Raw genomic sequence first — 22,210 nt, 5'->3', positions numbered from 1 at the left:
TCTTCCATTTAAAAAAGAATAGACAGGATTTAATTACAAGCAGCTTTTATCCTTTACTTTTGCTTCTCAAGTCTCCAAGGGCTTTTTTCCCCCCCTTCACCCTGTTAATTGCTTCCATTCCCACAGCCAATAGGGCCTGCAGGGGGGAGGGGGGGAGCCCCCCATGTCCTCACTGCATGGCCCTGCAGCCTTGGAAGGGGGGGTGGGGTTGGAGCAGACCCCATTAAAAGCAGAGGGTGCTGCCCCATAATCCAGCTCACAAAGCAGCACTTTGGTGCTGAGCAAAACGTGTAGGGCCCAGAGAGACCTTTGCACTTTGCAGCAAACACTCATTAACCCGCTGCTGCTGCTGCTGTGGGTGCCAGCCAGCACCTAAACACTGCCAGCAGCCCAGAAACACATCAGCCTTGACTTATGCTTTGCCAAAGCCAAACTGCTGACTCCCCACTCGCTTTAGGGCCAGGTAATGATTTTTCCTCTCGATAATAATCCTAAGATTCATGCACCCAACGCAACAAGGATGCGTGAGCTCAAAGGAACCAGGATGCGTGCACCCAAGGGGCCAAGGATGTGTGTACCCTTGGGGTTGCAGCCAAGGGACAGAGGATGGACATGCATGGGATAATGGAGCTGAAGAAGCTGATGGGGGCTGCAGGGGAGGGGTCATGGGATGGGGATCGGGGTCAGGGGCTGCTGGAGCAGTGTCCTGCTGGAGCAATGTCCTGCTATGGCATTGCATGTGGTTTATAGGGCATGAAATGAGGGAAAGGGGATTGAGAGCCCCCTGTGAAAGCCACCCCCAGGGGTGCTGCAGGGAGTGGGGACACCACACTTAGCAGCCCTGCAGTGAGTACGAGGTGCTGGAGGTGCAATGGGATCCTCCCACTCCTGCCCACCTCCAATAAAAACAAATGACAGAAGCAGACGGTTGTGCAACCCTTCCTGCAGACAGACAAACCACAAATCCCAGGCTGAAAATATCTGAGGGCTGGGGAAGAGTCGGGGGAAGGGGGGGGTGGAAAGGAGGGGAAATACCAGGCATGTTTGCCCAGCCCTTCCACCATCCTGGCTGGCTGCTCCCAAGCTTTTGAGGCCGCAGCAAGGGCCTGGAGCTCAGCAAATAGGAATAGGATGAACCCTGGCACTGCAGGGATGCAGCACCAAGCCAAGTCCCGGAGACCCCATAGGAGAAGCAGTAGGGGACTGAACCCCACGCGTGCTTTATTTCTCTATGTTATAAAGGCAAGAAGGTGATTTCTGAAGCAGCAGCAGTGTCAGTGCATCCAGGCTTCCCTACAAAATCCCCCATTCCCAGCATAACCCCAGGGTGAGGGGAGCCCTGGGATGGAGCTTCAGGGATGCTCACAGCCGAGATGCCTTCAGCACGGCCCCATCTGGGGGCAGCCCCTCCAACCACTCCACCAGGATCTTGTTCAGAGCCGCGGGCCTGGGGGGATGCACAGAGTACAATTGGAGCTGGCATAGAGTAGGGGCCCAGTCCCAGGTTCCCACTCCCAGCTCTCACCTCTCCATCTGGGTCCAATGGCCACAAGCCTCCAGGTGCCCCCGGCGCAGCTGTGGGATCTTTGGGGGGGGGAGGCAGGGGAGGTTGGGCCAGGAACAGACCCCCTCCTGCCTCCTTATCCCACCCTTATCCCCCATCACCTCCTTATCCCCCTTATCTTTCCCATATTCCCCTTACCCCTTCCCCTTATTTCCCCCTTCTCCTTCCCTTACCTGTTTCTTACTTCTCCCTTTATATCCCTATCTTCTTATCCCCCTTTATTCTTCCCATATTCCCTTCACCCTCCCTCATTCCCTTCCTTACCCTTTCCCCTTATTCCCTCCTGACTTACCTTCTAATTTCCCTCTTATCCCTTCCTTATTACTGTTTCAGTCCTCCCTATCCCTCCCTTATTACCCCCCTTAATACTTCTTTTATTATCCCTTTATTCTTCCCTTATACCTCCCTTATCCCTCTCTTATTCTTCCTTATTCCTTCCTTATTCACTCCTTATCCTCCCCTTATTCCTTCCTTATTCACTCCTTATTCACTCCTTATCCTCCCCTTATTCCTTCCTTATTCCCTCCTCATCCTCCTCTTATTCTTTATTTATTCCTCCCTCATTCCACCTTTATTTCTCCCCACCCTTTATTCCTCCCCTTACCCCCTTCCCCTTTATTCCTCCCCTTCGTAACCCCCTTTAACCCTCCTTTAATCCACACATCCCACACCCCAGCCCATATCCCAGCACCATTCCCACCCCCTGAGCTCCACTCCCATTGGAGCTCCCTCAGAACTATCTCCGCCCCAATGCCTTTGGGATGGGGCCATTCGTACCCACTCCTCCATGCCCTTGCTCATGCTGGGGAGCAACACCACATCCTTCCCTGCTGTCACCATCAGTGCTGGCATGAGGATCTGTAGGGAACACACAGGGACATCGGTGACACTTGTCCATGTGGTGGTAGCCCCATACATTGCTCCCATTAAAGATGATCCCCCATGCCTACCTTCCTGTCCTTTGCTGAGAGTGCCCAGTGCCAGTTGGGTCTCATGTTCCGATACCAATTCAGCGGACCCCTTGGGGAAAGGGAATGGGGAATTGGGGTTCAGTTCCACCGATCCCATTGCTCAGCCCATAACACAGCCTTAAAGGGGCACAGCACTGCTCCTACCTGAAGCCAGACCTCTGGAAGCGCTCGATGTAGTACTGCAGCTCAGCACCGTGCAGGATGAGGCTCTCAGGAATGTCCTCTGGGAAGCCAACCAGCAGCCCCCCTACAACACAAAGCAGGGCAATGGGAGCATGGCCACCCCTCAACTCAGCCCCACTGCAGAGCTGTGCCCCCCAGCAGCCCCATACCTCGCTCCTGGACACCAAGCAGGCCGGGCACCGAGTGTAGGCGGTCCTTGAAGAGATGGCACAGTGCTGGTGGGGTCACCCATAGCCAATGTGGAGCTGCGAGCCCCTCCTTGCCATGAGCCAGCACCAAGCATTGCTGCACCCCACAGGATGCAGAAGTGCATCCCCTTTCTCAAAGCAAAGCTTTGCAGGGTCTTATTGCTCTACAGGGCTGTAAGCCCTGCACTGCTCACAGAGCTGCGTTCACTCTGGTCCCTACTGATGGCAGCTCAATGCAGGCTGTGCTGCAGGCAAAAGGGGCAGCAAACAAAGGTGGAGTATGCCTGAAGAGCACTGTAGGCAGTATAAAGCCATCCCCAAATTCCTTTGCTTCCCCCACCCAGGTCTACCCTTTTCCCTCCGAGCTCCTCTCCTACCTCTGGGCGGGTGGAACGGATAAGGGCTTTCAGGGTACGGCCAATGTCCTTCTCCAGCTCAGCCTCTGCAACACCCTGCAATGTAGGATGGGGCAGTGGGATGATATTGGGCACCCCATGGCATCAGGATGGGAGTCCAGCCATGGGGTAGGCAAAAACCATGCAAGCTGGGGACCCCAACATGGGCAGGTCCCCCATCCTTGACTCACCAGCTCTTGGAAGTAGAACTGGTAATCAAACATAGGGAAGCTTTTCAGCTTCTCCACAACATCCACTGTGGGGTCTGCTGGTCGGTATGGGGTGTTCAGTGAGGCCACAGCCCTGGGACAACGTGGGGAGCAAAGTTACCATGGGGAGCAAAGCCAGGCAAGCCCTGAAGGGTGAAAGGCAACAGGGCGCTCCCTGCAGGGATGGCTGCTGGCCCTAAAAGGGCAGTGAGGTATGAACTCACCTCACTCTCTCGGGGTAGAAGAGGGCCATGTTCCAGACCACTGCACCACCCCAGTCATGGCCGATGAACACAGCTTGTGGGATGCCCTGCAGGACAGGGACAGGGAGGGGGACCATGAGTGCATCCCCATGGAGAGCATTTCACTGAGTGCAACACCAACAAGAGCATCCTACTGAGCACAGCCCCAAGGAGGGCATCTCATCGAGTGCACTCCCAACAGAAAATCCCATTGAGCTCATCCTCATGGCGAGCATCCCAGTGAGCGTGTCCCCAAGGACAGCATCCCCAAGGACAGCATCCCATTGAGCTCACCCCCATGGCCAGCATCCCACCCAGTGACTACAACCCAAAGGAGAGCATCCCGATGAGTACAAACCCAAGGACAGCACCCCACTGAGTATGACCCCAAGGACAGCATCCCCAAGGAGAGCATCCCAGTGACTACAACCCAAAGGAGAGCATCCCAATGAGCACAAACCCAAGGACAGCATCCCACTGAGTATAACCCCAAGGACAGCATCCCCAAGGAGAGCATCCCAGTGACTACAACCCAAAGGAGAGCATCCCAATGAGCACAAACCCAAGGAGAGAATCCCATTGAGTTCACCCCCATGGTCAGCATCCCAGTGACTACAATCCAAAAAGAGAACATCCCAATGAGCACAGGCCCAAGGTGAGCATCCCACTGAGTATGTCCCTAAGGAGAGCACTCCAGTAAGCGCAACCCCAAGGTGAACATCCCATTAAGCCCAATGAACCTCCACACTCAAAAGCAGAGATTGGAATCCTAAGCACTGAACATGGAGAGCTTTGCCTTCCCCAAAAAGCATTAAAAAAAGACTTCTCTTTCTTCTGGGGGGGCCTTTTGCTACCAGTGGCATGGGGATGGAGGAAAAGGTAGAGCATGGGGTCCTGAAGGGGGACCTATGGGGACCAGCCACCAGTCCAGTGGGATATAGGGTCGGGAAGGGCTGGCAGCACCCTGCAGGGCAGCCAGATCCTACACCCAGTGCTCCGCTCCCCAGCTGTCCTTCCTTCTTACTGACCCCCACGGGCTCCTACAAACAAATCCAATTAAAACACCAGCTCATAACAACGAAGCAGACGGTCTGTAATTAGCCGATGTTTAGAAATATAATTAAAACTCCCTTCCAGCAGCAAGAGCTCCCTGAGGATGGCAAGGGGGGAAGCTAGGGATGGTGAGGCTCTGTGCTGTGGTTTAACCCTTTCCCAATAGGGGGATGGGAGCCAAAACCCCACAAAAAGGGGATGGAGGCTGCCAAGTTGAGCACTCTGGGATCTACTGTGATTCCAAAGGATTTGCCATGGGATGAGGCTCCCATGGAGGTGGGCACCATATCCACATACTCAGCCAAGGACTGGAGGTGGCAACACAGAACAGGGGTTGACAGACCCTATAAGGATATCCCTATAAATCTTTGAGGGGCATGAGCATCCCTGTCCTGAAGTTCACATCTACAGTATACAGGGAGGGCATGAACTGCTCAGACATGGTGGCAGGTGGGGGTGGGGAGGGGGACTCTTACCAGTTTGTCCAGAAAAACAGTCAGGTCCTGCAGATGGAGGAGATTGGGGTCAGAGGGTCCCACATCCCAGTGTCAAGCAGAGGCTGAGGTTCCCCCCATGAATCTCACCCATATGCAAGAGCCAAGCCCAGGTTTCCAGCTCTAGCCCTCCCACCTCCATTTGGCACCACAGCTCCTCACCTTACAGATCTGCTCCTGGGAATACTCTTCTATCTCTGTGCAAAAGACAGAATTCCTATCATTTCAGCGTTCCCATTTATCTAAAGGGATCACAAAAGCTCCTCTGTCTCCCCAGAGTGAAGGAACCTTGTGTCAAACACCACCCAGCTGGGGACAAGCAACAGCAGACAACATGCTCTGAGCCCCTTATCCAGAGCAAAGGGATGGGGAAAACCTTAGGATGCTCATGGCTACATCTTGGTCCCATGGGGAAGGAGGGGTACTGCTCACCTGGTGGTGCTGTGGACTCGCCGTAGCCTTTCATCTCCAAAGCAATGACACGGAAGCCAGCATCAGCCAGAGCAGGAATCTGGGAAAGCAAGCAGTAAAAAAACATGGAAGGATGCAATGCCTGGTGTGTCACCACACCAACATGGCCATCCCATCTCCCCATCCCCTTACCTGGTAGCGCCAGGAGAGCCAGGACTCAGGGAAGCCGTGACACAGGCAGATAGTGGGGCCATGCCCCATCTCCACAAAGTGCAGCTGCACGCCAGGCTGTGGGGACAGAGAGACCTCAGCACCCAGCACCCTCAGAGCCCCCTGGGTGCTCCTGAGCCACGTGCAAGGCATTTGGCCATGGGATGGATGGGGAACATCGTGCAGCACAGTCCCTCCAGCACAGCATGATGTCAAATCCTTGCCTTTGTCCCAATGCTCTGAGTAGAACATTTGTCCCCACCAAGATTTGCTGCCCCCCTTACCCGGATGGGCACATATCCATGGCTCATGGTGGCTGGATCACAGGAGGTTGGCAATGGTTCCTCTTGCTGGAGAAGCTATGGGATAAGGAGAGCTCCTAAGGTGGAGCACAGCACCTGTTAGTGCTGAGCTTCCAGTGTCACCCAGCAGTGCCATGCAGACACTGTGGCACTGGATGCAAGGTCACAGCACAATGCTTCACATGGATGGAGAAGCTGTGCCTGCTTCCTCTTCCCATCAGCACTGGACACCCACAGCTGTGCCTCCACCCTGACATTGCTGATCCTATATCTGAGAACAGCAATCCAACCTTTACCCAGATCCTGACCCAGTGGGGGTCAGGGTGTCCCTATGGCACCACTACATACCTGCACGCCTGACAGCTCCTGCAGCTCCTTCAGGACGGTGTCGGTGTCCCTGACGAGTATGGTGGCCATGCCCATCTCTCGGGCTGGCTTCAGGTTCTCCCCAATGTCATCCAGAACGATCACCTGGAGCAGATCCCAGACAAAGGGATCCAGAGATCCCCAGGATGCTTGGGGATAGAGGCACCCCTGGGTCCCCCTCTTCCCCACCCATAGTAGGGTGCCCAGCACCATGGACAAGGGCTTTGGAGTTCCCAATGGAGGAGACCCTACAGCCCCTCTGGGCATCATCACCATCTTGGAAGCTGTAGGGGATGATGGTGACCCCATACCTCCTGTGGTCGTGCCTGCAGCACCTCCAGGGCATATGTGTATATGCGGGGGTCTGGCTTGTGCAGCCCCACACGGCATGATTCAATGAGCAGGTCAAAATGCCGCTGCAGGACGGTCAGCAGAGAGGAGGTGAAGAGCCGCCCCGTGCTGTCATCCACCCAGTTGTTGGTGAAGACACAGGTCTTAAACCCTGGGGAAAGGCAGAGATGGGGGAAAGCTTAGTGACCATGTCCCTAAATAGAATCACAGAATTGTTAAGGTTCAAAAAGACCATCAAGATCATCAAGTCCATCTGGCAATCCTTTACCACCATGCCTACTTCAAGAATCACAGAAGACTCCTAAGAACATCAAGTCCAATCACAGACCCATTCCCACTATTCCCACTAAGCCATGTCCCTAAATAAAGCCATAGATTGACTAAGGTTGAGAAAGACCTCCAAGATCATCGAGGCTTTGCTTGGTAACAAACCAGGCACACCTCAACACCACCCAGGAGTTACAGCCCTTCCTGTCCCCAAGGGCTGAAAGGTGATGGCCTCAAATATGCACCTGGGGAGGTTCAGGTTGGATATTAGGAACAATTTCTTCTCCAAAAAGCAGTGATGCAGTGGCACAGCTGCCCAGGGAGGTGGTGGGGCCATTGTACATGGAGGTATTCCAGAGCTTTGGGGATGTGGCACTGAGGGATGTGGGCAGTGGGCATGGTGGGATGGGCTATCTTTGGACTTGGGGACCTAGAGGTCTCTTCCATCCTGAATGAGCTGGGATACCCCACAGCTCCCTGGCACCCACCGTTCCTCCGGAGCGTGCTGGCAGCCTGCAGCAGTTGGGCATTGAGGGTGCCCTTGGCTGCCATCTCCTCAAACACATGGGCGATAGAAAAGGTGGTTGGTAACGTGATGCCTGAAGTGGAGGCGTGCTGCCTGCAACCCTCGTCCACCTCCAAGAAGAGCTGGAAAACACCCCCAGATCCCATCAGAGATAGCCCTGTGGCGAGGCAGTACCCGCAGCCTCGCACCTCACTTTCAATGGCTCCATCCCAAAACCAAAGGGTTCAACCCAAAACCCCTGGCCCCTCAAATCCATACAGGGGCAACTGATGGACCCCTCCCCATTGCTCACCACTCACCTGGGACAGGGTGATCTGCCCCCGCATCACCTTGTTATGGGGGCTGTCAGAGCCACCTGCAAACAGGACATCCGCAAGAAATTCCTACAAAGGAAAGAGAGGGGGGTGCTGTGGTCAATGGGCACCCCAAGATCTGGAGGTTAAGACCAAAACCAAGGGGGGAACCTCAAAGCGTGGGGATGGTACCCCCAAGCCTGGGGGGTACCCCAAAACCAAGGGGTAGGCACTGCAAAACCAAATGGTGGGACACGCCATGACCAAATGGAGCGGAGGATACCCCAAAGCCTAGAAGAGGGAATCCCAAATCCTGGAGGGCCACCTCAAAACCAAAGGGAGCTCCTCAAAACCAAAGGGTCGATACCCCAATACCAAAGGGGGGAGGCATCCCAAAGCCTGGGGGAGCTCCCAAATCCCAAAGGTTTGGTGCCACTATACCAATGGGGACAACCCAAAACCAAGGGAGGTACCTCAGAGACTGGGAGGAGTAGCCCAAACTTGGAAGAGATGACCCTCAAAACCAAGAGAGGGCATCCCAAAACCAAGAAGGGGTATCCCAAAGCCAAGAAGGGGAACCCCAATACCAAGGGAAGTATCCCAATACCAAGGGGAGAGCACCCCAAAACCTGCAAGGGGGCAGCCCAGGACTGAAGAGTGGGCATCCCAAGACTGATGGGCAAGAGATGCATTAGATAGAGGTGGCTCTGAGCACCAACCCCCCTCCATCCCCCATCATAGGGGAGCGGGGCGGCCGCCCATCCATCCCCGCTGGCAGCTCAATTACTTCGCATCTCGAGTACGACTCGGGGCTGATCGGCCAAGGAGAAGAGAAAACAGCCGAGAAGGAGGAAATGTGCAAAGCTGCAGCTCAAGGAAAATAATTGCCCCTATCAGAATCACAAAAGGGCTTTCTCAGGAGGCAATAAAACAAAAGCAAAGCGCTTGGCAATGGGACAGAATTCCTTCGGGTCGATTTCATCCCTGTGCCAGCGAGATCGGTGTCACCCATTTCTTTTCGTAATGAGGTGAAGGATGAACTATTTCATCGGCTGATAATGGAGGAATTTATTGCTCCATCTGCTCCTCTGCATCTATATTGCTTAACTCGTTGCTTCCAGCTCTGTATATTGCACCGAAATGCATCGCTGTGCTGAAATAACGCTGTTATTCCCCCATTGGACACATGGGGTGGTGCAAACAGCCCCAACCCGTTCTACTCATGGTGTTGGGAAGTTCCTAAATAGGACAAATGGGTTCCCAATGGTCTTTGGGATCAGAATGGGGCGAAATACCCCAATTCTCGGGCAGTCTGAAGGCTGACACGGGGTGCAAGGACCTACGGCGGGTCTCAAGCAGCTCAGCCCCATTGAAGGCATTGAGGAGGGGGCTAATGCCCCCCCCCACCCCTTCCAAATAGGGGTGGGGGGTTAATCCGCATCCCCCTCCCCCTCCCGTCCCATAGGGGGGGTCTATCGCTGAGTCCGCGCGGGCGGCGACCGCACACACAACATCGCCGCTTTGTTTCCACGTGTCTCTGTCTGAGAGGCGCCCCGTTTACAAGCGGGCGGGCGGCTTTTAAAACTCCGAAACGGAACCTAGAAAGCGGTACCGAACCGTTACCTGGGCAAGGCGTAATTCCGTTCGCAGGAGCCCAAAAAGTGCTGCAGGCCGGGTCCGAAGAGCACACCACCTAAATCGAACAACGCAAACCTACGAGCCATGACAGCTTCCACCCCCGGGTCTCGAACCCGTGACCTCCAAAGGCCGCGCCCTAAGCCACTCCCCCTTCCCATAGCCACGCCCCCTTATGGGTCTTGGCCACGCCCCCTTGCCCTGCAGCGCCGCGCAGGTCCTAGCGCCGCCCGTCCGCTCCACTCAGCACATAGACCCTCCCCTATATAGTCCTTTTGGGGGGCATCCCGACACAGGAACGGCCCAACCATCGCCCTACTGAATCTATGGGGTCCCCGCTTCCCCATGGGTTTAGGGTAGTGGTCTCCCAGATCCTCACGAATGGGCAAATGTGGTGGCTTTTGCCCCACGTTGCGTTTTGGGGGGGGTATTAATGAGTTGATCCTGCAGCTATCTCGGCTCCTGCTGCACCCCTTGGGTTTGCATACGTATACACACGTATATACGTGCAGCACATCCATGCACGCACACCTGCATGCACATCCACACGCTTAGCACATACATGCACACATATGCACACTGTCAAGCCATGCTGCTCATAGCTGTATCCCTCCCAGCTTTATAACACACTCAGACCCCCCCCCCAATACATGCACGACCCCATACATCCCCCCTCAGCCCTCCAAGCTCATTGCTGAGCACAGTGTGTGTGTGTGTGTGCACATGCGTGTGTGCACATGAACGTGGGCTGGCCCAGCCTCCCAGAGCACAGTGCCCACATTGCAGGAGCGTCGCCTCGCCTTGCAGTGAGTGGGATGGGGGGGGGGGAAGGTGATGGGAGGTGGGAAGGGAGCGGTGCCACCCCGGTGCCTCAGTTTCCCCTATTGCAAGATGAGCAGTGGGGCTGAAATGTGGGACAAATAGGGGTTGCAGGGTGTGTGTTGGGGGGGGGGAGGTTATTGAAGCATTGTAAACTAAGTGCAGGGGGGGTAGGGGCCATATTCTGTACGAAGGGGGGGTGGGAATTGCTTTGGGTTGAGAGGATGAGTTGCTCTGGGTGGGATCTGAGCCCCCCTCGAGCTGTGCCATTCCCAGCTACGGGCATCCAGTTGCTTTGCTCATTGTCCCCCACTTACCCCCGTGCTCCACCCGGATTAAAGCTCCTTACCCAACATCTGGCACAGCCCGGACCCCTGATGGGCAGAGAGAGTTCCCCAAAGTAAAAATCCAAATGCATTTGAAGGAGGAAGGAGAAGGAAAGAAGACTTTGGTCAGGATGGAACTTGACTCTCTCTGCCAGCAGACGTTGTGCTGAGTCCCAGCCAGCTCATGGCAGGGCTGGATGCCACAGCTCTGCGGTCTCCGAATGGCATCTCCGGTCCTTCCCCAATGCTTCAGGGCTCTTTGTTCTGCTCTCCGCCCTTCCAGCCCAGCTGCCAGAGGTTTCCAATGGTGGTTTTGGAAGAGCCGAGCTGTCTGCTGTTCCCCACCGAGGCCCCTTTCTCCTCCATGGAGGGGAGTTGGAGGGGCAGAATCAGCTCCAGCCCCTTTGTGCCTCAGTGTTCCCACCTTTACACTTTGGGGCACAGCACCCCCCCCCCCCCCCAGATCCTAAATCCCAGCAGTCGGAAAGTTTTCCATCCCTTATAGGAAAAGAAACATCTCTGAGGGATTTTGCTGATGCAAACTGAAATCTGAGGGTCCCTGGTGGGATGCAGAAGGGTCCCCAGGAGCATCCCAGCCCCACAGCAGGGTGCTGACTCCCACCTCTCCCCATAGGACACCATGGTCCTGCGGGCCTGCTGCTTGTTGGTGGGGCTGTATGTGCTGCTCCCTCATGCCACCCCCCAGCATGACCCCCATGGGGACCCTGAGCGCTGTGGCATCACCTTCCATGCCCCAGACCCCTGCCGTCCACCCCATGTGTCATCCTCTCTTGCATCCCGCGAGGAGCTGGAACATCTGCAGAGCCTCCTGCAGCAGAACAGGGCTACGCTGCAGGATGTGGAGGCAGCAGCGGTGCTGGAGGAACCCCAAACCCGCTACCAGGATGTGATCAATGAGGCACTGCCCGCCATCCGTGGGGCCAACCAGGAGTTTGGGGAGAGCCTGGACAACGTGCGCAGGGAGCTGGAGGCTCATATGGCCCAGAGCGATCACCCACAGGTGGTGGAGAAGAGGGAGAAGTAAGTGAGCAGCACCCTGAGCCCCACATCCCTAAAGTGGATTCCCATTCCCATTCCCATTCTTTTAAGTGTGGAATAATGGATGGTTCTTGGGGAGTTCTGCTGACATCTGGTAGGGGGAAGTAGGGGAGATGCTCCTTACAGGTGATGGGGTTAGGGAGAAGCATCACCCAAACTCCACACACAGGTGGGCATTACAGGCACCCAGGTCTGGGTGCTGCTCTGCATGGCCCTAAGGATGCTCAGTGCTGTTGGTGAGCACATATAGTTGGTTGGTGGGTCTCAGGTGAGGTATGGAGGCTCCACCAGCCCACACCACTGATAGAGCATCATAGAATCACTGGGGGTTCAAAAGACCTCCAAGATCTTCAAGCCCAACCATTGATCCATCCCCACCATGTCTCATGCCACTGATATCCAGACGTATATCCCTTGCCTGAACCCCCAGGATCAGCCATTGGCTCATGCCATTGATATCCACCCATGTCCCTGCATTGAACCCGCAGGCTGCGCAAGGACATCCGCCTGGTGGCCCACGTGCTGAATCTCACCTCTCACCTTGCCCACATCCTCGACGCCTCCTCCCAGCGCCTCCAGGATGAGCTGAGCCACCTCCTGCAGCGCTCAACCGCCCGTGTTGCTGCTGCCCAGCCATAGGACATGGGCAGGGCTCTGCCTCTGCTCTCCGTACATCCTCGCTTGCTGGTAGGATGCTGCTTTGCACCCACGCTGGATCATTTGTGCTGCTTTCAAGGAGTCCTTTTGCAGAGGGTGTTTGCAAAGCAAGGTGGGCACTGGGTGGGGTGGGGGGCTGCAGCGTGCTGTGCAAGACCTCATCCACGTGATGCCCATCACTCCGAGTATTTAATACATTAGTGTGATAGGAGCTCTGCCTCTGTATGGGGGGGGTGGAAGGGGATGAGATGAGATGGGGATTGGGATGGGGTTGGGGATGGGAATGGGAATGGGATGGGGTTGGGGATGGGACGGGGAAGGAGATGGGGATGGAGATGGGGATTGGGTGGGGATGGGGATGGGATGGGATGAGATGGGGATGGGGATGGGGATGGGGATGGGGATGGGGATGGGGATGGGGATGGGGATGGTGATAGAGATGGGGATGGGGGTGAGATGGGATGGGCATGGAGATCGGGATTGGGTGGGGATGGGCATGGGATGGGATGGGAATGGGGATGGGCATAGAGATGGGGATGGGATGGGATGAGATGGGATGAGATGGGATGGGGATGGGGATGGGGATGGGGATGGGGGTGAGTATGGGGATGGTGATAGAGATGGGGATGGTAATGGGGTGGCTGCACACACACAGGCAGAGAAGTGCTGGTTTGGAGCTGCGAGAGATGAGCACAAGCAGCCCAGCAGTAAATTGAAGCTGGCAACTGGAGTGCACTGAACCTACAGAGGTTTGGGCATTAGGAAAATAGCTGGAGGCAGAACACTCTGATTTGTTCAAACACAAGGAGGACATGTCCTAACCACACCATCTCACGGGGCCTGGGGCCACCATAGGTGTGCACTGCACAGCCCTGGTGCTGGGCAATAGGAACACCCTGGGCAGCAGCAGTGAACACGTCTCCAGGAGCTGCAGGCAGCACAATAAAGATGCATTGCGTTCTGCCAGGCGTCAGCGTTATTCCACGTCTGCTTTATCTCCTTCCATCACTAAGGACAGCAACCAGAGGAGTGGTGGCACCACCTCGGTGATCCTCTCCTCAGGTATTTTGGGTGCTCAGCACCCAACTGCCTTGATTTCAGTCTGTGCAGGTGGGCTGGGGTCCAACATTGGGCTGCAGAATGGGGAGAGAAGCACATCCTGGTGCCCCCCAAGCCTGGCTCTGCCTCCTTGTTTGCCTCCCAAGGGAAAGGATGCAAACTGTTCTCCAGGTCCCCCAGGGCTGGAAATTGCAGTCCTGGGCGTCAGAAGCAGGAAGGTTGTGCTGTACATTTCCTAACAGGAAGGAAGGAGGGAGAGTGGTCTGGGTCAGGGCTGAGCTTTGCTCAGGGAGAGAAGTGAGAAGGGTGAGATCAGGGTTTCCCATCCTCCTGCAGATGGAGAGCCTGTCTCTGTCAAAGCTCTATCCCCATCCTTCCATTTGCAACCTATGGACATCTCAGTCTGGCTGTAGGTGGAAGGGAAAATGGTCCTGCAGGGACCTGTGTCCCTTTGGAATACTTCATGCAATTTCCCCTATAACACCCCATTCAATACTCCATGCAGTGCCCCTCACAGTACACAAGGGAGGCACCCCATGCAATGTCCTATTCAATACCCTCATGCAATGTCTCCCTGCTATACCCCATGCAATATGCCCTGTGCAGTGCAACCACAGCACCCCATGCAATGTCCCTTGCAATACCCTGTGCAATGCCCATTGCAGTATCCCACGCAGAGACCATGCCATGCTGCAGCCCTACTGCCCTGCTGCACATCCAGGAGGACAAGGAGGGTCAGGGGGGCACAGAAAGCCTTCCTCCCCTCTCCTCCTCCTCCTCCTCCTCCTCCTCGCAGCGCTCTGGGCTCACCCTCCTCCCTCCTCCCCTTTCGTCACCGCTCTGAGGACAGCAGAACATCCTCCACTGGAGCCCATTGCACGCCGGAGCCTCCGAAGCACAGCATCCCTACCCTGTGCCTGAGCTCAGCAAAGGGAAAGGAGCACGGGACCTCTCTCCAGGTAAGGAGATGGGTTGGGTGGGGGAGGAGAGACTCGGTTTTTCCCTTGGAAATCCTCCTGTTTAAATGCAGAGCGTTGACTCAGTGCTCGGAGCAGCAGGGAAAGTTTCCCATCTGCACGTGAAGTTCCCATCTGAAAATCCCCCTTCATGCTCTCCCTTTAAAACAAAGCAGAAGAGCACAAAAGCAACGAGCTCTCTGGAAGTTATTTATTCCCTCTGCTGCCCTGACTGCACTGTTGTTTGCTGAGGGTTCAGCCGAGATCGCCCGCAGGCATCCCAAGGTTCAGCTTTGAGCGGCTGCTGGAGCCCTGGGGGAATGAGGCTGGCACAGTCAGAGTGAGCATTTCGTGTCCCCCGGGGCACTGCTGCAGAGGGGTCAGTGCACTTGGTGTCATGGAGAGATGGCAAATCCATCGGGGAAATCATTTGGACATGGGGTGAGGAGGGATGGGGACGCAGGAGGGGCAGCGATGGGGATGCAGGAGGGTCTGTGATGGGATGGGGATGCATTAAGGGTAGTGATGAAGAGGCAGGAGGGTCTGTGATGGGATGGGACTGCGTTAATGGCAGGGATGGGGCTGCAGGAGGGGCAGTGATGGGATGGGGATGCATTAAGGGTAGTGATGGAGATGCAGGAGGGGCAGTGATGGGGCTGCAGGAGGGGCAGTGATGGGATGGGGATGCATTAAGGGTAGTGTTGGAGACGCAGGAAGGACAGTGATGGGGATGCAGGAGGGTCTGTGATGGGATGGGACTGTGTTAATGGCAGGGATGGGGCTGCAGGAGGGGCAGGGATGGGATGGGGTTGCATTAAGGGTAGTGATGGAGATGCCGGAGGGGCAGTGATGGAGATAGGGGTGCTGTGGGGATGCGGGTATCACACAGTGTGCTTTTAGGGGTGCAGCCCCCCCTTCTCACTTTTCCTGTCCCCAACCAAACCACAACATATGCATGCACAGTCCCAACCTCATGCTCCCTGCAGAACCCCCCATCCCTGCCAGGTATTGGCTATTCCCTGCATCATCAGCTTGGTCACCTTTTTCCCCTCTCCAGCATGTATCCTTGGGAGAACCCCTAAACCTTCAACTTCCTCTCACATCACACTCTGCAGTCAAGCCCAAGGAGCAGCTCCCCAGCAGCCCGGTTCTCTCCTGTGCTGTTAGATATCTCAGCCACGTCTGTAACTCCTATCTCAGCAGCTGTTGTTTCTCCTCCTGTTTCCCACCCCCACCACCATCCATGTATTAATCAGCACGGCCACAGGTTGAAAACTGCGCAAAAAAGAAATGACAAGTTAATGAAAGCTCCTTGGTTTGACCAGGTGGGAATTCAAAGGATTTCCTCGCTCATCAAAGTCAGTGCTGGTCTGTGAAGATCCATTGCTCCATTGCTTCAGGATGGATGGATGGATGGATGGATGGATGGATGGATGGATGGATGGATGGATGGATGGATGGTGGGTGGATGGATAGATGTGTGTGTAGATAGATGGATGGTGGATGAATGAATATCCAGCTTCGAGACAGGTGTCCCAATGCTCCCAGAGCCTTTCCTAGGGGTCCTGACAGGGTCACTGAGGCCATCCATGAGGCACATGGATCCACATTCCCACATCCATGGGCAGGGGGCCTGAGAATGGGTGCTCTGAAGTTTTGCATCAAGGCATACAATCAGATTCCCTTAAAGCTCACCCATGCCCTCAATGTCCCTGCAAAGGATCTCTTTTCAATTCTGCTTTGGCTTTGCCACATTCCCATGGCTTTAAATCGCAGGGTCCAGCAACTGCAAAGCGATGGAGCTCCCCAGAGGAACCCTACAACCCACACCACACTCACTGAATGAGAAGAGGATGCTCTGGAGACATTTTCCCCTGGCCCCAATACAAGTCAGAAACTGATTTCTCATTTGGCTTCAGGAAGAGTGGGACCACTCCACCTCCCAGAAGTGCATTGGGGTGACATCACAGTAACAGTGTCACGCTCTGCTGTTTTTCCACAGCCACAAAGGGAAGAAATCTTGGTCAAGAAGCTTGGCCACACTACCCAGCTCTGTCCATGGCTCCTCTGGAGCTTGCTGGTGGTGGGGACACGCAGCACACCCTGCTGGAGCTGCCCCATGATGGGTTTTCCTACTGAGTCCATCGCTGTGCCCACATCTGGGCTCACGCTGCAGGGAGCATGGAGTGGCCGTGCAGCATCATCGTACCCCTCCTCATGTGGTGCTTCATCACTTTCCAGGCAGGTAAGAGCTCTCCTTTCTTTCCCTGGGGTACCAGAATGCTCTTTCCTTCCTCCCAGCCTTCCCCCGGGTCCCAATCTCCCATCAGTATTAGATCTCCTAGGAGCTGGGTACCTCACTTCTTCCCTCATCCAGCAGCATTCCTCCCCATACACCACTGCTGCTCTATGCTCTATCCCCAGCAGAGTGCAAGGGAAAACCAAAGCCCCTTGTTGGGTTTGTCTGCCCCAAGCTGAGCAGTAGGGAGAGCTTGCACAGGGCACAGGGGATGCTCCAGCTGTGGAGCTGTACATCCATCTTGCTGCTGGGTACAGCCACCCATACAATGCCTTTTTGGCTGTGCTTTGCTATGTAAAACGCTCCACAGAAGAAATTTATGGGGCTCCGCAGCAAGCAAGGACAGATGCGAGCGATGCTGAGCGATGCAGCACAAACACGTGGGCTGGCTGGTGGCATCAGAGAGCAATGCCAATGATTGTTCTACGTAGCAATGAGCTTCCATCCTCTATCTCCCATCCTCCACCCTCTATTTCCCATCCTTCCTTCAGTCTCCATCCTCCAGCCTCCACCCTTCAATCGCTATTCTCTATCCTCCAGTTGAGCCCAATGGCTTCTCTCTGGGAAGTCTGCGCTGGTCCCAATCTCTCCACCAGCTGCAGCCTCCAGATTGCAAAGCCCAACCAGTTCACACCATTAAGAGCTGCTGGAAGGGGGCTGTGAGGTGACCCTTGGCCATTCAGGAGCAGGATTTTCTCACCAACTTCCAATCTAACATTGCCAAGTTGACCTTGCACTGCCCAGCAAGCATAGGGTACAGTTGCAGAGGCCATTTCCTCTCTTCCCACCTCCATGCCCTTTCCCAAGTGGAGCAGAGGACCCCAAATCCTCACCCAGAGATTTGTGGGATCAGATCCTTCCCTCTTTCTCAAGCAGTGCTGAGATGGAGCAGTAAGGAGGCAGAGAGTGGAAAGCCCCCACTGCAGGGAATGGGAGAAAGAGAGTGACATTTATAATTGCTTTTATTTTGGGGTGTCCTGTGATGTGCACAGTCCCTCTTTGGGTAGTGCAAGGAGGTTCTGCACCTGCTTTATGTCTCCACAGCTGCCCGGGAGCAGAAGCAGCCCCACGGCTTTGCTGAGGACCGTCTCTTCAAGCATCTCTTCACTGGATACAACCGGTGGTCACGGCCGGTGCCCAACACCTCCGATGTGGTCATAGTGAAATTCGGGCTGTCCATAGCACAGCTGATCGATGTGGTAAGGAGCCCAGATGGGGATCCCAGCCTAGCACCTCTGAGCCATTTCTTTTGCCCTCATGCTGCTATGGGGCTATCCCTGGGCTTGTTTTTTCATCCTTGTTACTGTCACACACACACATCTGTCCACATATCCATCCATCCATCCCTCCATCCATCCATCCATCCATCCATCCATCCATCCATCCATCCATCCATCCATCCATCCATCCATCCAAGGTGCTTAGCATTGAAAGTACCCTTGGGTTCCTCTGATCCCCGCCCCCCCTCCCCTCTTGTCCTAGAGGAGTCACCCAGAGCAGGGTACCCAGCCACTCTCTACTACCTATAGCCTATCTATATCTGCTTCATAGTGCCTAGACAAATCCATCATCTATCTACCCATTCGTCTATTTATATACTCTTCTATCCATCCATCTGCCCATTTATCCGCGGCTTTGTACACTGTACCCACTGTAACTTCTCCGAGCTTGCAGCCACAATATACTATTGTTTGCTGCCATCTAGTGAGCAAATATCCTATTTCTCCTGTATCTTGTGCTGGTATCAGTTTCTTTAAGGAACTGAACCCCAGAGGGAGAACGGGAGCTCGACGGCAAGAGCAGGCCAGGCAGAAGGGTGATATGGGGACTGATGCAGTGATGCCTCCTCTGTCCTTCTCTCATCTCTCTATTTCCCACTGCAGGATGAGAAGAACCAAATGATGACCACAAACGTTTGGCTGAAGCAGGTAGGAGTCTGTGCCCTCCATGGGGACTGGGCTGGAGAGAATAAAAGAAGGAGGAGGATGGTATTGGGCAGCTCAATCCCACTAGACCCAGGATCACCTGGTTCCCTCCTTGCCTCCTTCCAGGAGTGGAGTGACTACAAGCTGCGCTGGAACCCAGAGGACTTTGACAATGTCACCTCCATCAGGGTGCCCTCTGAGATGATCTGGATCCCCGACATTGTGCTCTACAACAAGTGAGACGATGCATCCCTAGGACCATTCCTATCATTCTACCTCATCTCCATCACATTCATCCCATCCCATCATATCTCATCGCATTCTGTAGTATCACATCCCATGGCATTACATCCAATCCCATGGCATTACATCCCAACCCATTCCATAATATCACATCCTATCACACCACATTCCATCCCAACTCATCCTATCCCATCCCATTTCATCATATCCCATCCCACTGTATCCCATTTCTATCTCCTCCCATCCCACCCTACCCCAACCCAACCCATCCCAACAAAACTCATCCCATTCCACATGGATGGAGCTCCTGCCTCTGTTTACTGGGGGGAATCCTTCACCTTCTCTGTCCCTGTAGTGCCGATGGGGAGTTTGCTGTGACACACATGACAAAGGCCCACCTCTTCTCCAATGGGAAAGTGAAGTGGGTGCCACCTGCCATCTACAAGAGCTCGTGCAGCATCGACGTCACCTACTTCCCCTTCGACCAGCAGAACTGCAAGATGAAATTTGGCTCCTGGACCTATGATAAGGCCAAGATCGACTTGGAGAACATGGACCACCACGTGGACCTCAAGGACTACTGGGAGAGCGGCGAGTGGGCTATCATAAATGCCATTGGCAGGTACAACTCCAAGAAGTACGACTGCTGCACTGAGATCTACCCCGACATCACCTTCTACTTCGTCATCCGCCGCCTTCCTCTCTTCTACACCATCAACCTCATCATCCCCTGCCTGCTCATCTCCTGCCTCACTGTGCTGGTCTTCTACCTGCCCTCTGACTGCGGTGAGAAGATCACACTCTGTATCTCTGTCCTTCTGTCCCTCACCGTCTTCTTGCTGCTCATCACCGAAATCATCCCCTCCACCTCTCTGGTCATCCCACTCATCGGCGAGTATCTCCTCTTCACCATGATCTTTGTCACGCTCTCCATCATCATCACTGTCTTCGTCCTCAACGTGCACCACCGCACCCCCAGCACCCACACCATGCCCCACTGGGTGCGTAGCTTCTTCCTTGGCTTCATCCCCCGTTGGCTTTTCATGAAGCGGCCCCCGGTGCTGCTCCCTGCTGAGGGGACAACGGGACAATATGACCCTCCGGGGACAAGGCTCAGCACATCCCGCTGCTGGCTGGAGACTGATGTGGATGACAAGTGGGAGGAGGAGGAGGAGGAGGAGGAAGAAGAGGAAGAGGAGGAAGAGGAAGAGGAGGAGAAGGCGTATCCCAGCCGTGTGCCCTCAGTGGGATCCCAGGGCACTCAATGCCGCTACAGCTGTGGACGTCAAGCAGGCAAAGCATCAGGGGGCCCAGCCCCCCAGGTGCCCCTCAAGGGGGAGGAGGTGGGCTCCGATCAGGGGCTGACGCTGTCACCCAGCATCCTGAGGGCCCTGGAGGGTGTGCAGTACATCGCGGACCACCTGCGAGCCGAGGATGCTGACTTCTCGGTGAGTGGGGGGCAACTGAGATCTGGGGGTGAAGGGGATTCCCCAACCCAGTGCTTCCCTCCACGGGGATCAGTGATGGGCATATCCAGTTTTATCTATGCATGCTGAGGGCCTCAGTTCAGGGGATCTATGATCACCTCCTGGGAAGCAAGGGTAGATGTTGTACTGAGCAACATGGTCTACAGCACTCACAGCAGTCACAGGCGTGGGTTGATGGTTGGGCTTGATGATCTTAGTGGCCTTTCCAACCTTAATGATTCTATGATTCTATGAAATACGGGTTTCACCAGGTCATCCCAGTGTTCCTCAGGCTGCAGGGTGCTGAAAGCCCCTCTCCCAGCTGCAATGCCCTACATTCAATCAGTATCCATCACCCAGCTCAGAGCCTGCACCCCAAAGTTTGCTGTGCCTCCAGCAGCCTCCCTGTAGAGATCCATCCCCGCATCTTATGCTTGAGACATCTCCTAACCCTTGGAGGCTTCACCCTCCACCTGCAGCTCACAGCCCCTCTCCTCCCGGCAGGTGAAGGAGGACTGGAAGTACGTGGCCATGGTGATCGATCGCATCTTCCTCTGGATGTTCATCATCGTCTGCTTGCTGGGAACCGTGGGGCTCTTCCTCCCACCCTACCTGGCAGGGATGATTTAAGGATCAGGGGGTGATGTGGGTACCTCTCACAGCATCATGACCATGGGGGACCCTTGGGTGGGATGCGCAGCAGTGGGGAGGGAAGCAAAAGTTGTGCTTGGAGTGCCCTGCTCCTTTCTGTCCTGCTCATGGTGGTGGCCATTCTGGCCTCAAGAAAAACTCAGTACAGTCACTCCACCAACCAAAAGTGGGATGAAGGCATCTAGAAGAGGTATCCAACTGCTGCAGGTTCCATCTGGAACCCAAGGGACACGTCTGGTTGTGACTCCAAGAGAGGATGCATCCTGCCTCAGGACCACAGCCATCACAACACGGGGCAGGACACAGTGCTTTGGGGTGTGACAGCAGGAGGGGGCAGGGGGTCCCTGCTCACACTGCACAGCTCAGGGGCTCTGCTCTGCTCAGCAAAGCTCAACAGCACAAGCGATCATGCTGCACCAGCCCACATGTGTGCTGGTGGGTTCATCAACACAGGGATCCTGGTCAAATTGTCCTCTCCATCCCATATCCGTGACAGCAAGCAGACCCCAAGCCCCTTCGTTCTGATGATTGCTGCAACCCAGCTTTAATTTCTATCTTCCATGCACCCTAAAGGAACCGTGCTTGCAAAGATCTATAGCCTTGTCTGTGCCCTGAAGCCAGGCTTCCTCTGTGGGGCTTTTCCTCCAGGACACCAACCCAGGAGCTGGATGTGACCTGACAGGTTTCAGAAAACACTTTGTGCTATCAGGAGTGAAATGGGCTGGAATAAATGATGCCACTGAGAAAAATGCACATCCCAAGGGTGTTGCAGCTGCTCACACATCCTCTGGTGTGTGCACACAGGGCTGAGATAAGGGATGTACAAGGCAGCAAGCTGGATGTACGCATGGGTCTATGTGTGCATCTGACCCAACACATCACTGCAGTAACCTGAGTGTTCATCTCATCCCCACATCAGTTCTCCTAAACCCCATGTTGGTTGCATTCAGCAGCAAATTCCCCCTTTCAGCAAAGCTCTGCCTGGCTGGGGGTGGAGCAGCAGCTCTGTGGTGAACCCCAGCATGACACAGCAGGAACCTTAAACAACCTTCCCTATGGGGAACCCATTCTCTTGGCTGTACTGTCCCTT

The 22,210-nt window shown here is 55.0% G+C and overlaps 3 protein-coding genes across 7 annotated transcripts; 2 read left to right on the top strand and 1 right to left on the bottom strand.

Moving 5' to 3' along the window:
- Positions 1-1,184: 1,184 nt before the first annotated feature.
- EPHX2 (epoxide hydrolase 2) lies at positions 1,185-11,036 on the bottom strand. Of its 4 annotated transcripts, XM_085544169.1 has the most exons (20): positions 9,649-9,806; position 8,541; positions 8,032-8,115; positions 7,695-7,854; positions 6,900-7,090; positions 6,571-6,693; positions 6,205-6,279; positions 5,903-5,998; positions 5,732-5,810; positions 5,462-5,496; positions 5,282-5,308; positions 3,735-3,820; positions 3,493-3,604; positions 3,284-3,358; positions 2,868-2,913; positions 2,680-2,782; positions 2,515-2,584; positions 2,342-2,422; positions 1,526-1,584; positions 1,185-1,447 (listed from the first exon to the last, which is right to left on the bottom strand). In XM_085544169.1, exons 1-20 carry the CDS (start codon positions 9,747-9,749, stop codon positions 1,363-1,365), a joined length of 1,689 nt encoding a protein of 562 aa, XP_085400295.1. In that variant the 5' UTR covers positions 9,750-9,806; the 3' UTR covers positions 1,185-1,362. The 4 variants fall into 4 exon arrangements, with proteins under 4 accessions (XP_085400295.1, XP_085400293.1, XP_015715328.2 ...); XM_085544167.1 differs by lacking the exons at position 8,541; positions 9,649-9,806 and adding an exon at positions 10,829-11,036; XM_015859842.3 differs by lacking the exon at position 8,541.
- Positions 9,940-12,732, top strand: LOC107312336 (uncharacterized). 2 transcript variants are annotated; one of them, XM_015859647.3, is made up of 3 exons: positions 9,940-10,466; positions 11,440-11,846; positions 12,353-12,732. In XM_015859647.3, exons 1-3 carry the CDS (start codon positions 10,398-10,400, stop codon positions 12,501-12,503), a joined length of 627 nt encoding a protein of 208 aa, XP_015715133.2. In that variant the 5' UTR covers positions 9,940-10,397; the 3' UTR covers positions 12,504-12,732. The 2 variants fall into 2 exon arrangements, with proteins under 2 accessions (XP_015715133.2, XP_085400297.1); XM_085544171.1 differs by having other exon boundaries at positions 10,351-10,466; positions 11,611-11,846.
- Positions 12,733-14,403: 1,671 nt separating this feature from the next.
- Positions 14,404-21,873, top strand: CHRNA2 (cholinergic receptor nicotinic alpha 2 subunit). The gene is made up of 7 exons (XM_015859780.3): positions 14,404-14,539; positions 16,539-16,781; positions 17,880-18,034; positions 18,719-18,763; positions 18,887-18,996; positions 19,359-20,451; positions 20,974-21,873. The coding sequence occupies exons 2-7, from the start codon at positions 16,718-16,720 to the stop codon at positions 21,097-21,099; spliced, it is 1,593 nt and encodes a 530-aa protein (XP_015715266.2). The 5' UTR covers positions 14,404-14,539; positions 16,539-16,717; the 3' UTR covers positions 21,100-21,873.
- The last annotated feature ends 337 nt before the right edge of the window (positions 21,874-22,210 follow it).

Source organism: Coturnix japonica, chromosome 3 (assembly GCF_054131305.1).
Source record: "Coturnix japonica strain WE chromosome 3, WE-NBRP24, whole genome shotgun sequence".
Taxonomy (NCBI): domain Eukaryota; kingdom Metazoa; phylum Chordata; class Aves; order Galliformes; family Phasianidae; genus Coturnix; species Coturnix japonica.
This window is presented reverse-complemented; position numbering and strand designations above follow the sequence as displayed.

Excerpts from the sequence above, each read along its gene's own strand:
- EPHX2 (XM_085544169.1), bottom strand. The coding sequence starts at position 9,749 with ATGGCTCGTAGGTTTGCGTTGTTCGATTTAGGTGGTGTGCTCTTCGGA. Across the intron at positions 5,309-5,461 it reads CCCAGGAGCAGATCTGTAAG|GACCTGACTGTTTTTCTGGA; the intron begins GTGAGGAGCTGT and ends CTCCATCTGCAG. Across the intron at positions 2,585-2,679 it reads TTCCAGAGGTCTGGCTTCAG|GGGTCCGCTGAATTGGTATC; the intron begins GTAGGAGCAGTG and ends CCTTTCCCCAAG.
- LOC107312336 (XM_015859647.3), top strand. The coding sequence starts at position 10,398 with ATGAACGTGGGCTGGCCCAGCCTCCCAGAGCACAGTGCCCACATTGCA. Across the intron at positions 10,467-11,439 it reads GAGCGTCGCCTCGCCTTGCA|GACACCATGGTCCTGCGGGC; the intron begins GTGAGTGGGATG and ends CTCTCCCCATAG. Across the intron at positions 11,847-12,352 it reads GTGGTGGAGAAGAGGGAGAA|GCTGCGCAAGGACATCCGCC; the intron begins GTAAGTGAGCAG and ends TTGAACCCGCAG.
- CHRNA2 (XM_015859780.3), top strand. The coding sequence starts at position 16,718 with ATGGAGTGGCCGTGCAGCATCATCGTACCCCTCCTCATGTGGTGCTTC. Across the intron at positions 16,782-17,879 it reads CTTCATCACTTTCCAGGCAG|CTGCCCGGGAGCAGAAGCAG; the intron begins GTAAGAGCTCTC and ends ATGTCTCCACAG. Across the intron at positions 18,997-19,358 it reads GACATTGTGCTCTACAACAA|TGCCGATGGGGAGTTTGCTG; the intron begins GTGAGACGATGC and ends CTGTCCCTGTAG.